The 12,981-nt window shown below is 38.2% G+C and overlaps 1 protein-coding gene across 4 annotated transcripts in view; it reads right to left on the minus strand.

Annotated features, from left to right (window-relative positions):
• Positions 1–12,928, minus strand: part of LOC132425915 (alpha-fetoprotein) — a 30,551-nt gene extending 17,623 nt beyond the window's left edge. For 2 of the 4 annotated variants that reach the window (XM_060012392.1, XM_060012391.1), the window contains exons 1-4: positions 9,855–12,928; positions 5,244–7,566; positions 1,823–1,874; positions 746–878 (exon numbers count right to left, since the gene is read on the minus strand). In XM_060012392.1, the coding sequence (XP_059868375.1) occupies positions 746–878; positions 1,823–1,874; positions 5,244–5,253 (195 nt within the window). In that variant the 5' untranslated portion in view covers positions 5,254–7,566; positions 9,855–12,928. Of the gene's footprint in view, positions 1–745; positions 879–1,822; positions 1,875–5,243; positions 8,139–9,854 lie in introns of those variants that run through there. The other 2 variants (XM_060012394.1, XM_060012393.1) reach the window with 2 other exon arrangements.
• Positions 12,929–12,981: the final 53 nt, after the last annotated feature.

Consider the following 12,981-nt stretch of genomic DNA (forward strand, 5'->3'; position numbering starts at 1 on the left):
GCACCTCACATTCACTAGTGTATAGTATAATGAAGTCACTAAGGGTGTTAATTCTGGAGCCAGATGACATAATTTAAATCCTGGTTCTGGACTCCCTTAAGAAAGTTGTTTAACCTCTCTGTGTCTCATCTTCTCCAACTGGAATATTAGCATCTATCTCCTAGGATTATGATAAAGATTTAATAAATTAATATTTGCAAGCAAAGCTGATATTCTACCAATGAGCCCCAGCCAGGGTCTCTTGGCTCACTGGACATTGATTCTGATTCATCAATGCTATGCTCCATGTCACAAAGTATTTTGATTATCAATGGATATGTAACACTCCTGAGAATAATGCCTGTCACATTGTGTGCTTAATAAAAATTAACCCCTGCTACCATTATCATATCAATCTCCATGACAACCCAGAAATGGAAGCTATTATTATTCGTCACTTTATATATAAGGAAACTAAAGCTCAATGAAGTTAGGTAATACGCCCATGGTCACCCAGATACTCTGATTTCAGAACCTTAGCTCTTAGTCACCATGCTTATATTGTCTCTTTACAATAGACACCCATTGTTTTCTCCTCTGCTCTCTCCAGCAAATCAGAATTAACCTAAACCTCCTTTCATAAAACAGGTCTTGAGATATTTAAATGTATTTATTTCTTTTGCAGTCCCTGCATCTTCTCTTCTGCATGCTGAGTTTTGGTCAAATATCACAGTGCTTTTTAAAAAAATTATTAGTATTCACTCACCTGGTTTTCTAAACACCCTGCAGGCTGCTCACTGCCAGTGGATTTCTCTATTACAGTCAATACATCTTTCACCATTTGACTTACTTCCTTGTAAGTGGCCTCTTGAACAAACTGGGCAAAAAATATGGTAGCTCTGAAACAAAAATACATATGAATGCTTAAGGAACAGACATATCAATCTTTTTCTCAAGGTTAGTTTTTGTTTGTTTTTATTGTCTGTTATGTTGTGACCTGTTTAGGGGATGACTTTTGCTAAAAAAGTATGTGAAATTTTAGCCATCCAGGAAGAAATGTCTGTCTTCTTGTCCCCTTCCCCCATAAATATACATATATCTGTTAACAATGAAAATAAGTGGATTTCCCCTAAGAGTGGTTCCTACTTTTGTGGTCATCCACCCACTGCAATGTCTCCATAATTGAAGGTAATTATATCCTTTGTAGTTTTTTGTTTTTTGTTTTTTTTAAGCAAAGAATTGGTCATTAGACCTCTACCTGTGTCTACTACCAGCGTGATCAAGGTCTGATCATGGATTGACCCAAAGCAATGCTTCTGCAGGTTTCTGTGTGCAACCAGTATCTGTAACACACGACTTTAAATTCCTTATTAGAAACTTCAGAAGTGTGGGACAGAAAGATATCATTCAAGAGAACAACATACCTTCTACAAATAACCAAAAATAGAACATTTTACCTCCAACTACTTGCTACTAGGATTAAATAGTATTCAGAATAGAGAACATGGTAATGTCATCCTATTGATATTGATGAGAAAAATTCCTGAATTCATACATAGTTGCCATCAATCAGACATTATTCTTCAGTTTCTAAAATCTGATTTTGTTTATCCCATCTCTTTACAAGGAATCTAGAGTTTGGGGTTAACATCTAAGGCATGGAGTAACAGTCCAACTTCTTCAATATCAATTTGATATTCAACATAAATAACTTTTCTTAGCATTGTCTAGTTTGCTTTCACACTTTTAAAACCTCATAGGGCTATCCAACTTTATTCAATTACCTAACTAAAATTTTCATTGCTTTGCATATTTAAAGTGCATTTATACAAGCAAAACTTACAGGTCAACTACATTCATCTCTGCAGAGCATGGGGAAGAATCCAATATGGAAGCTGGAAAGCAAGATAAACTTCATGAGAAATGATATTTTCAACTGCAATCAGGAAAGTAATCGTTGTTAGATGTAAATGTTTGTGTATAGTTAAAACTATACAACTTTAGAACTGAGAGGACATTAGGAATCATGTATCCAAGCATCTTAATTTTGTACTTGAGAAAACTAAGAAACCAAGGAATAAAGTTAATGAGAATGATTTATAATAGACTTAACACTAAAATTCAGATTTTATATCTTCCAATTTCTTGGAACCATTGAACCGTTCACAGGTAACTTTAAGCACTGCCATGATTTTGTAAAACTCTTGTACTCTTATAAATATACAAGTTTATCATTCATTTAATGATATTCACCAATTAAATATTTTTCCTCTGTGTCGAACAGTAAGTATGATAAATAAATCAAGGCAAATGAATAAAAGCAAATTTAAGAATTTTCATATAGGAAAAAGACAAAAGAAAAGCACAAAATATCTTACCTATTCCATATGCATTTTTTTGCATTGTTCTGGATTCAGTAAAATTTAGTAGAAAAATTAAAAAAATTGATACCTCCCACTTCATGGTTGCTAGCTATTTCGTTGTTGGTGATGATGATGGGGGCAGAATATTGAAAATCATGCTGAAATTCTTTTATAGTCTTCTCTAGCAATGCCTGTTAACTAGTAATCTTCTGTTGGTATATCTGTTACTTTATTTCCTTATGTTCCAAATGGGATGACTTGCTAATAATTAACAGCACAGGGATTATTTGTGTTTTATGTTCAAGGACACAGACCTCTTTTGGGTGGAAAAAGGGGGAAAAACTTGCAAATTCATTCTATTTTGCAAATATAACAAATATTCTTCTCAAACTACAGAGTATTCAAGGAGGTGACTTTTCCCTAAATTGCACAACAGAAGTTAACAGGCCGTAGACAAAAGACGTCAGACTTTGTATGAAATTCAACTAAATGCACTAACTCATTACTGCCATATTATCAGTAGGGCAGTACAGTGTCATGGTGCAACATGAGGGCTTGGGGACCAGGGTTGAATTTTTGCCCTACCACTTATTAGCTACATAACTTTGGATGAGTTGTTTAATTTTTCTGAACTTTATTTTCATCATCTATAAAATAATGAGAGTGAAAGAATTCTTTCATGATTAAATAAATTAATGAGCTGAAATGGCTAAGAATAGGGCTTTTTGCAGAATGGCACTTAATAGATGGGAGTTTTATTTATTCACTCAGCAAAAAGAGGAAGTCTGCATACCAGGCACTGTTCTTTGATGGAAATAATCAGCAACAAGAAACAGGCACCACCCCTGTTCTCACTGAGTTTACGATATAACAGGAGAGACAGACAGTTATTATCAGCAATCACAACACGGTGTGATAGATGCAGTGATAAGTAGAGTAAGAAGAGGAACACCTGACATCTTTGGAGGGAGTCAGGGTAGGCTTCCTGGAGGAAGCAACCTCTTAGTAGGGACCAGTAGAAAAACTGAAGGTGGTCCAAACAAAGAGGGAGGGAAGTGTCCAAAGCAAATTTAGAAAGCCGTGGAAAGGCCCACTAGTGAGTGCCAGCACAGTGTATTTAAGGAACTGGAAGAAATGCAACTGCAATGAGATACAAAGTTTAAAGATGAGGAAACTTACTCTATAAAGGGAATTTCTGGCAAAGTGAGCGGGGCCACATCTCAAAGACCTTTTAAATCAAGTTTACACTTCATCCTAAAACAACAGAGACTACAAAAGGGCGCTAATAAAAATCACATTTGTGCTTTGAAACCATCTCTTTGTTATAAAAGGAGACAAGATTGTGATAAGGAGAACTGTTAGGAAGTTTTTAGAATAATATGGTCCAGTAAGTGCCCTGGATAAGGGTAGTGCTAACAGGAATGAGAGTTGTGGATGAATGTAAGTGATATGAATGAGTTAAAACCAAAAGGACGTACTTACTGAATGTGTGTTTAGTTTTGCATATATCGAAGCTTAAGGCAGAGTGACCAGTCCACTCTGGTTTATGCCTGTTAACTTAGTGTAATTATTAAGCAGAACACCCTGGTTTGCAAGTTTGAAGTAAGACCTCCACTAGAGAAGCTGATGGGCCGTTGAATAGTACTTCTTAACCTCTGCAACAAGATCAAAGCTGGAGATGGAGATTCAGGAATCATCAGCTTTTAGATAGTTATTATAGCCATGTGATGGGATGAGAAAGAGAGATGGTAGTGAAAAGAGGTACCCTGAGGAACACCCAGTTTTAAAAGACAAGCAATAAAGAGGAGCTGTGAACCAGGGTTTGTCTACTAACTGCAAACAACCCATGATGTATATGTGTCATTGCTCAAAGTGTTGTGCAAAGTGCACAGTTTACATCAAATGTGTTTCCATTGCTCTAATTCTGATGGTTTACTTTTTAATAAATCTATGAAACTGCTCAGAAACAGCTTAGCATGGTAAACTGGACTTTTGTATCAGGCAGATGCTAATCTTGGCTGTAACAATTATTAGCCATATGACTTTGGGCAAATAATTTAATCTCTTTGATTCTTAATTTTCTCATGTATATAATGAAAATGATAATATTCACCTGAAGTTTTTTGTGTATAGATGGAGTAATGCATTTAAAACGTTTGATACCTAGCATTTTTAAAAGATAATAATTTTTATTATCATGTTAGCATTGCTATTAGTGTTAAATATTAGAGATACTTTTCTTCAAAGCAATTAAGCTATACATGTGGTTGCTAGAAAATGCCTTCTCTTCAGACGATACTGGACTACTTATTCCTTCTGGGCTCTATTTTGTTCTTTGTTGGATTGAGTGGTTGGTTCTTTGAAAGCTTGGCAGGGAGGGGGACTGTGGTGAATCCCTCTTCCCCTTTCTCAACAATGCTTGTAAAACTTTTATCCATCCTTTAAGGTCTATATCAAATAATTTTCCATGACTGTATCTCTGATTACTCCCTAATTAGAGAAGAATGCTCTCACTTTTGGCGACCTATAACACCTTTTAGATTTTTTTCTCTTGGTACTTTTCATTTGACCTTACATCACAGTCATTTGCAAGCGTAGGCAGTTCTTCCTGAATAGTTGACTTCTTGGATTCAAGGACTCACCTTCACGACTCCCGCAGTGCCTAGTACAATGTCTGGCACAAGGCAGAACCTTTATAAGTAGAAATTGAGTGGCACTGAATCAGATTTTTGCAGTCAGGATTTATGCACTCACCGTCCTCACTCACTCATTTGACGTATATGAATGACACATCTCTCATACCCTTCTATCCAGAGATCACTGCTGAAATGTGTACATTCATATTTTCTCTGATAATCAGGGTCTAGAGGCCCTGAGATAGATATGAGAAGAGGACAGTACCTAGGATCATGGTTAGGTGAAGATCCTCATGGAAGATGACGAGTCTGTTTGCAAGCCATAACGCTTAAAAACACACTCCATAGAGCGAGCACATATAAGCCAAATTCTAGCAGGAAGAATGTTTCCAAAGTCCTCCAGTCCAACAGAGTCTTCTTGTCACCTAAGATTTAATTACATTTAGCCCAATACTGATGCCACCTACAGAAAGCCACCAGAATTACCACCATCACCCTCTCCAGATTTCTAAGAATTAAGGAGTAGGGAAGGACAACTTGCATTTATCCTGGGCACCTCTAGCTCTTATTTTCTTGTCCTGCTGGGTTCTCTTTACCTGTGCTTTATCTTCTCTCCTACATATGCTATCTCTTGTCCTGAACCTTATGTTGGATACCACTCCGTCGCTTTTGTAAAGAACCCCCCAACACAAGTGTGTATCAAGATATTTGAAATCAAACATGAAAAGTCCTTTTCAGGTTGTCGCAATACCACCTGACATCTCATGTAGAGTGCTGACCAACCCCTTCCTTTCCTGGTTTCTCTTCCCTCTTCCTTTCTTATCTTTTCTCAACTGGCCTCAGCCCCTCCCCTCCTCTTCCTATTACTGTTTTCAGGCAGAGAAAACCATCTCTCCCTTTGTTTAACGTGAGCCTATCTAAATCATACTCCAGGGCAGAAGTCACTTTTCACATTTGCTGGCCTCCAAAAGTTATCGACGTATTTTGCAAAGGAAGGAAGGAAGTAAAGAAGAAAGGAAGGGAGGGAGGGAGGGAGGAAGGAAGAGGGAACAGTTTTCCTTCATCAAAGGGATTTTGCCTCTTTGGGCAGGGGGAGGCATTTTTTTCCTCTCATCCACACCAGGAACAGAATGAGAGGGATCAGAGTCAGAGAAGACAACAACCTGCCTGCCAAACTTGAAAAGACAGAGTGCCTCAAAGTCAACAAGGTGAAGTAAAACATCAATATAAGTCAAGAAGAGATACAGCAAAGTAAGTCAGGGGCCAATCGTAAATTAATGTCACAAAAATCTATGTTCTGTTTACATCATCTCTCCTTATATGGGTGGACTGCTCCTGCTAGCTTAAGCAAGGGTCCTTAAAACAGCAGAACTGGTCCACATACCCAAATAGATTATAAACTATTTCAGGGAAACATACTTTGAGAGCATCTCCCAAAAGTCCTAGAACAATAAATTACACAGAAAAAAAAGCACTTTCTAAATACTTTGTTGTAATGACATATACTTTCTCTGATGAGGAAATACTTACACGACTCCCCTCTTCCCAGGTGCTATAGTCAAGGCAGAATATGAGAAATAACAAAGGGGTTCTCTGGCCTTATGCCATCATCAGCATAACTGCTGGACACTCCCTTTCCTTAGCAAGGTCGAGAGATGGCTGATCCTCATAGGAGATTCAGAAAAATCCCCTACATGGTCCAGAGGTTTCACACACTCTTATGGACTGAATGTTTGTGTCCATATGTTGAAGGCCTAACCCCCAGTGTGATGGTATTTGGAGACTGGGCCTTTGGCAAGTAATTAGGCATAGATGAGGTCATGAGCAAGGGGCCCCAGGATGGAATTAGTGTCCTTATAAGAAGAGACACCAGAGAGCACTCTTGCGTTTGTGTTCTCTCTCTCTCTCTCTCTCTCTCTCTCTCTCTCATCTGTGAGGACACAGTGAGAAGGTGGCCATCTGCAAGCCACCTAGTGAACACTCGCCTGAAACTGAACCCTACTAGATACTTATCTTGGACTTTCCAGCATCCAGAACTAAGAGAAAAATAAATTTCTGTTGTTTAAGCCACCGAGTCTACAGTATTTTGTTATGGCAGCCCAAGCTCACTAAAGCACACACACACACTCGCACACCTGTAAACATGCATTATTTTCATGAGAAATATATAGAATAAAAAATAGAATTATTATCTATTGTTCTTAATAGATAATTATGTTCTGCACCCCAGAACATAAACTACCTCATTCTAAACAGGTTCTGTTTATTTAGAGAAATGTGGCTTGCTTTTGATGTTCCTGAAAAAGAATGAGAACATATGTGCTCTCCAGTATTCTGTGGGAGGAAAGAAATTTGTGAGTGGATTGTGCTGTGGCCTCACAATTTCTGTCATGAGAAAGGTAATAAAATGGGTCAGAGCACATCTCCATTCCCATCCTCAATACCTCATAATCGTTCTTGCACTGAATCAGTTTTACCTCAAGCAATGCGTCTGTCGTTCACCCCATCACAAAGTTAGGGAGGCCAGCTCTCTTGTCCAAGACGGTTCTGAACGTCGTTCTGAACGTAGAAGAGCCGATCCTTCAGCACTGGGAAGAAGCAGTGGAGTGAATATCTGAATATGGCTGCGGAGTTCTACATTTTTTTCCTTGTTGCAATTTACAATAAAAAAGAAATCAAGGGACCATCTTTCCCACAGTGCAGAGGCATTCTTAGCTTGGGCACACATTCTTCTTACCAGCTGCTGGAGCTAACTCTGCACTCTGCTCCCTTACTACTTCTGCTTCAGTGCCCTAGAGCTGAGCCCAATGACATGGGCTAAACTTATCTGAAATTTTAGGGTGTTCATCTGCCTTGTTGATGCCCCTTCCATCACTGGAAGATGTTTGTGACTCCTGATACTCAACTGTGTGGCTTCTCAAATCATCAACCGAATTATTCCATCTGAGGTGGGTGAGGATCCAGCCCACCCAAAGAGGATGGACTTCCTCTGTCTGTCACTTACAACACCCTCAGTGGTCCTACTCTTTATTCTCCATTCATAGTGCTCCTTAATTCAATTCTTCTCTTGAGATTCTTTTTTTTTTTTTGAGGTACGCGGGCCTCTCACTCTTGTGGCCTCTCCCGTTGTGGAGCACAGGCTCCAGACGCTCAGGCTCAGTGGCCATGGCTCACGGGCCCAGCCGTTCCGTGGCATGTGGGATCCTCCCAGACCAGGGCACGAACCCGTGTCCCCTGCATTGGCAGGCGGACTCTCAACCATTGCGCCACCAGGGAAGCCCTTCTCTTGAGATTCTTAAGTTCAGCTTTTTTAAGAAACCAGTTCCTAGAGTCCAGGTATCAACTGAATGAATGAAGAAATTTGCAACAAACTGAACTGAGTGAGACCTGGGAGGAGATAAAGAATAAATATTCTAAAAGTGATCTGTTCATTTGATGCAGCATTTTTCAGAAATTGTCCAAGTAATTGCTTATAGTCTAGTGCTGAAGAAATTACACAAGTTTCACACGAATTAAATAAAATGGAAAAAAATGGTTATTAATCCACATATATATCAACCATCATATGTAACATTTTATGGATATAAAATTTTTCATTAGTCAGAAAAAGATCTTACCCTTCCCAAAAGATAGATCTCAAAGTGCTAAAGCACTTTGTTTGGTGTCATGCAAATATTCATGTATTTATTCAACAGTTACTCACATAAGAGAGATAATTAGGATACTTTTGGATTAGTTGGACTGATGCAAAAGTGACACCATCATATGGAACATTACCAGGTCTATCAGTTTTAAATATGCAGTTCTTGATTATTTTAATTTGAGGGAATTTTCATTATTTAACATTTTACAAATAAAATGTATCACTATTATTATATTAAAACATAAACTTTCATGATTCAAATTAACATAAAGTTCAATTTACTATATCTACTATTTTGGAAGCCCAGGAAATTGCTGTAAGTCAGGATTCTGTGATTTGTAGCTTAGAATATTTACACCCCATAGTATGTCAATTTATTCATGTAATTTTTATTGAATATCCATTATATATCAGGTTATGCTTAGTGCCAAGGGAGATGCATGGACTTCTAATTCATGGTCCCCTCTGGTGAGAAACAATATCTAGTTGAAGAGAGAGACATATAAATGAATTGATACTATTAAATGGGCCTGCTCCCCGGAGTCAGAACCATGTGTGTTTAAATTCCAGCTCTAGGACTCAGATTTCACATATTTAAAATGGATATAAAATCTACTGTGATTATAATAAAATATAAATCCTGTAATAAGTCAAGTTCAAAGAATGAATGGGGCATCAGAGAAGGAAATAACTAACTCTATGCAGGGAAATTTCCTCAAAGAAGGTGACCTTTGAGTTGAATTAAGTGGATAAACAAGAGAGGGAAAGACATACCAGGTAAAAGGGAAAAGCATGCATGAAAAAGCATGGTGTGTTCATGAATACTATGAAGTGGAAACTGATTAGAGTATCAAAGGAAAGGTGAAAAAAATATTGAAACGATAGTGAGTCACTTAATAAAGTGACTAAGAGGAACAAGAAGAGTTGTTAGATGAGACGATAAGGTAGAAATGATGTGATTCATGTGTAATTCCCATATATCCAACACATCAGTTATAAAACAGCAGTCTTATCACACTCTCAGCTGCCCCTTCATAAACCAAATCTCTAAAATGTTAACAATAGTAATAAAAATAACTGAGCTCATGTTGTTCAACTCTGGAAGGCACCCTTCACATTTTATTCTATGGTAATGATGTCCTCTGGACTTATGCAGTACCAGCATGTGTCTATGTGAAGTATACTAATTTATTAATTAAGATTTAGAATAATGAGTAGAGAAGTGATACTTACATACTTCCTCATTGTCTGCTCAGTGAACATGAAGATTCTTCCTAATGTCCTGGCACCATATCTTCCTGTTCAGGTCCAGGTACCACCTCTGTTTTGGTACTATCTTCTGTATCGTCAAAGGCATCTCCTTCCTGGCTAATTTTACATCTACCATCTCAACAAAAAAGGTAAAAATGTTGTTATTTCTCATGATGTGATGGCTCCTTGGAGCTTATTTGCATTGAAACAAATAAATCCTCTTGCCACTATAGTTCTCGATTCATTTCTTTAATTTAATCTGGTTACATCGTTATTCATGATGATTTAGCATCCAGCATATCACCATGAATTCTGGCTTCCAATGACTCTCTTAAATGTTATTATTGTGCTTCACTGCCGATAACCACAAAGGCAAGTCTCTGGTTATCTTAAACTCACCATTACAACTTTCTTAGCGTACATATAGATCAACACATCTTCCAACCATGTTTTTTCCTGAACTCTTAGATCATAATCACTGCATTTTTAGAATGTGATCTCTTTCAATGTTAACTGCACTCCTGGCCTCCACACACAACTATCAACTGGGAGGATGGGTGAGAGACCTGGCGTGAAGCAAGGAGAGTGATCCTATCCTTGCAAGGGGTGTTTGGCAGGGCTCAAGACCAACCCAGGGGAGCACAATGTAACCACGGTGATGAAGGCAAGAGAGGATGTTGACTGGCAGGGTCCAGGGGCATTATGGAGGAATGATCTCCAAAGCCCTTGGAAGAGATAAATATATCCACCCCTAAAGACTATAGGAGGCTTTATGTGGAGATTGTGGAGGAATTGGAGTGACCACCCTGGGTGCCAGCATCAGGGAGCACATTGAATAAAGGACACCTGCCAGACCCCTGCCACCTTTGTGTACTGTAAACAGAGGCTGCCCTATGGGGACACAAACAACAAAGAGCTGCTGGGTGGGCCCACACATGTAGCTCAAGCCTAAGGGTCAGTTAACAGCCCAGACCCCAAACTCCTCTTGTGTCCAATGTGAGTCACACAAAACTCATCAGTCATAACCTTACTTAAGTGGGTAGAGGGGGAATGGAGTTGACCTAAGTAACGCTGGCAAATGATATTTTGACTGGAAATTGCGCTTGCCCGGCCAACCTCTCAGAACCAGAGAGGGCCTTGGGCACCTGGATCACTCTTAGACTCAAGTGTCTGAATTCCCCTCAGGAATCTGATTGACCCTGTGTGCAGCGGGGAAGCAAGGCTCTTGGAGTTCTGCATTCTGGAGAGTCTTTCTCCAAAATTTTCAAGTCCGCTTTCAGTGCCTGGGCTGCAATGCCATCCAGACAGGGCATGTAGATCCTGGTCCCATGTGGATCCAGTTCTGTGGAAATGTCTTAATCAAAATTTTCAAGGTCTGACTCCAGGATTTTCCAGGAGCCCACCATCTCCATTTCTCCCCTTAAAGGCTCTCTTTGAGCTTTTTGATGATAGCAACAGATGTGGAAAAACATTTGATACAATCAACATCAGGTCAAAACAGGGGTTGAGGGCCAATAGGGAGGGAGTGTGGAGCCTTTTTTAACTTGGTACAAAAATCTTTGTAAGCATCATACTTAAAACTGTAAAGCATTATTATTAGGGACAAAATAAGCAAGTTGTGAATAATGTACAGTATGAAACCAACTTTATAAAAATTTTAAAAACACACAAACCAATAAGGTTATAAATGATTTTTAAGTATGTAATTGATAGACAATGATCTAATATCAGTGGCAACCTCTAGGAACAGGGAAAACAGGCTCAGTGTTGAGTATAACATCTTAATTTTTTATAAGAAAATTTCACCTTCTAACTGTTGCACTTACTCAGTTCAAGATATCTTAATTATCCATTAGTGTACCTTTGTCCAGACTTCTTAATCCTCTCTTCCAATAATGCTTCTCCAAACTTCTTAAACTTCTTATATTCTTCTTGTATTGTCATCCTAAACTGTCTTAAATTTCTTCTAGGATCATTTTTTTTCCTAATTCAGTTAACTACCCTAGTCCTCCTTATCCATGGCTTCACTTTCTGCCATTTCAGTTTCTCAGGTCAACACGGTCCAAAAACATTTAATAGAAAATTCCAGAAATAAATTATTCATAAGTTTTAAATTGCACACTGTTCCAAATAGCATGATGGGATCTCATGCTGTCTGCCCTGGACATGAATTATCTCTGTGTCCAGCATATCCCACCTGTTAGTCACTTAGTAACCCTCTCAGTTATCAGGTCAACTGTCATGGGATCACAGTGCTTGTGTTCAAGTCGCCCTTATTTTACTTAATAATCGCCCCAAAGTACAAGGGTAATGATGCTGGCAATTCACGTCTGCCAAAGAGAAGCCATAAAGTGCTCCTTTTAAGTGAAAAGGTGAAAATTCTCAACTTAATATGGAAAGAAAAAGAATTGTATACCGAGCGTGTTAAGATCTATGTTAAGGACATATCTTTTATCTGTGAAATTGTGAAGAAGGAAAAAGATATTCATACTAGTCTTGCTCTCACACTGCAAACTGCAAAAGTTATGGCCACAGTGCGTGATAAGTGCTTAGTTAAGATGGAAAAGGCATTAAAATTGTACGATAAGGTATTTTGAGAGAGTGACGACACCACATTCACATAACTTTTATTACAGTATATTGTAATCATTGTTCTATCTTATTATTAGTTGTTGTTAATCTCTTATTGTGCCTAATTTATAAATTAAGCTTTATCATAGGTAGGTATGTACAGAAAAAAAACATAGTATATATAAGATTTGGTACTCTCTGCAGTTTCAGGCATCCACTGGGAGTCTTGGGACTTATACCCTGCAGATAAGGGAGGACTACTATATCCTTACAATCCTCTCTATCTTTTTGGTCCCCCACCTTTATAGTTGAGTCTTAGTAGTAAGAAGAAGCCATGTTTTGTATGCCTTACCTATACCACAGTTTCTATTCTTTTATCCAGAATTATCATAATGTTAAAATATTACATTGAATGCTTATAATCCATAACTCAGAACAGTATTAATGTTTCTTTTACATAATTAACCCATAAGGAACTAGAAGTCCTCCACTGAAATGGGGAGAGAACAGTGGAACTTTCATAGCACCTACAAAATTT

The sequence above is a fragment of the Delphinus delphis genome, chromosome 5 (genome assembly GCF_949987515.2).
Source record: "Delphinus delphis chromosome 5, mDelDel1.2, whole genome shotgun sequence".
NCBI lineage: Eukaryota > Metazoa > Chordata > Mammalia > Artiodactyla > Delphinidae > Delphinus > Delphinus delphis.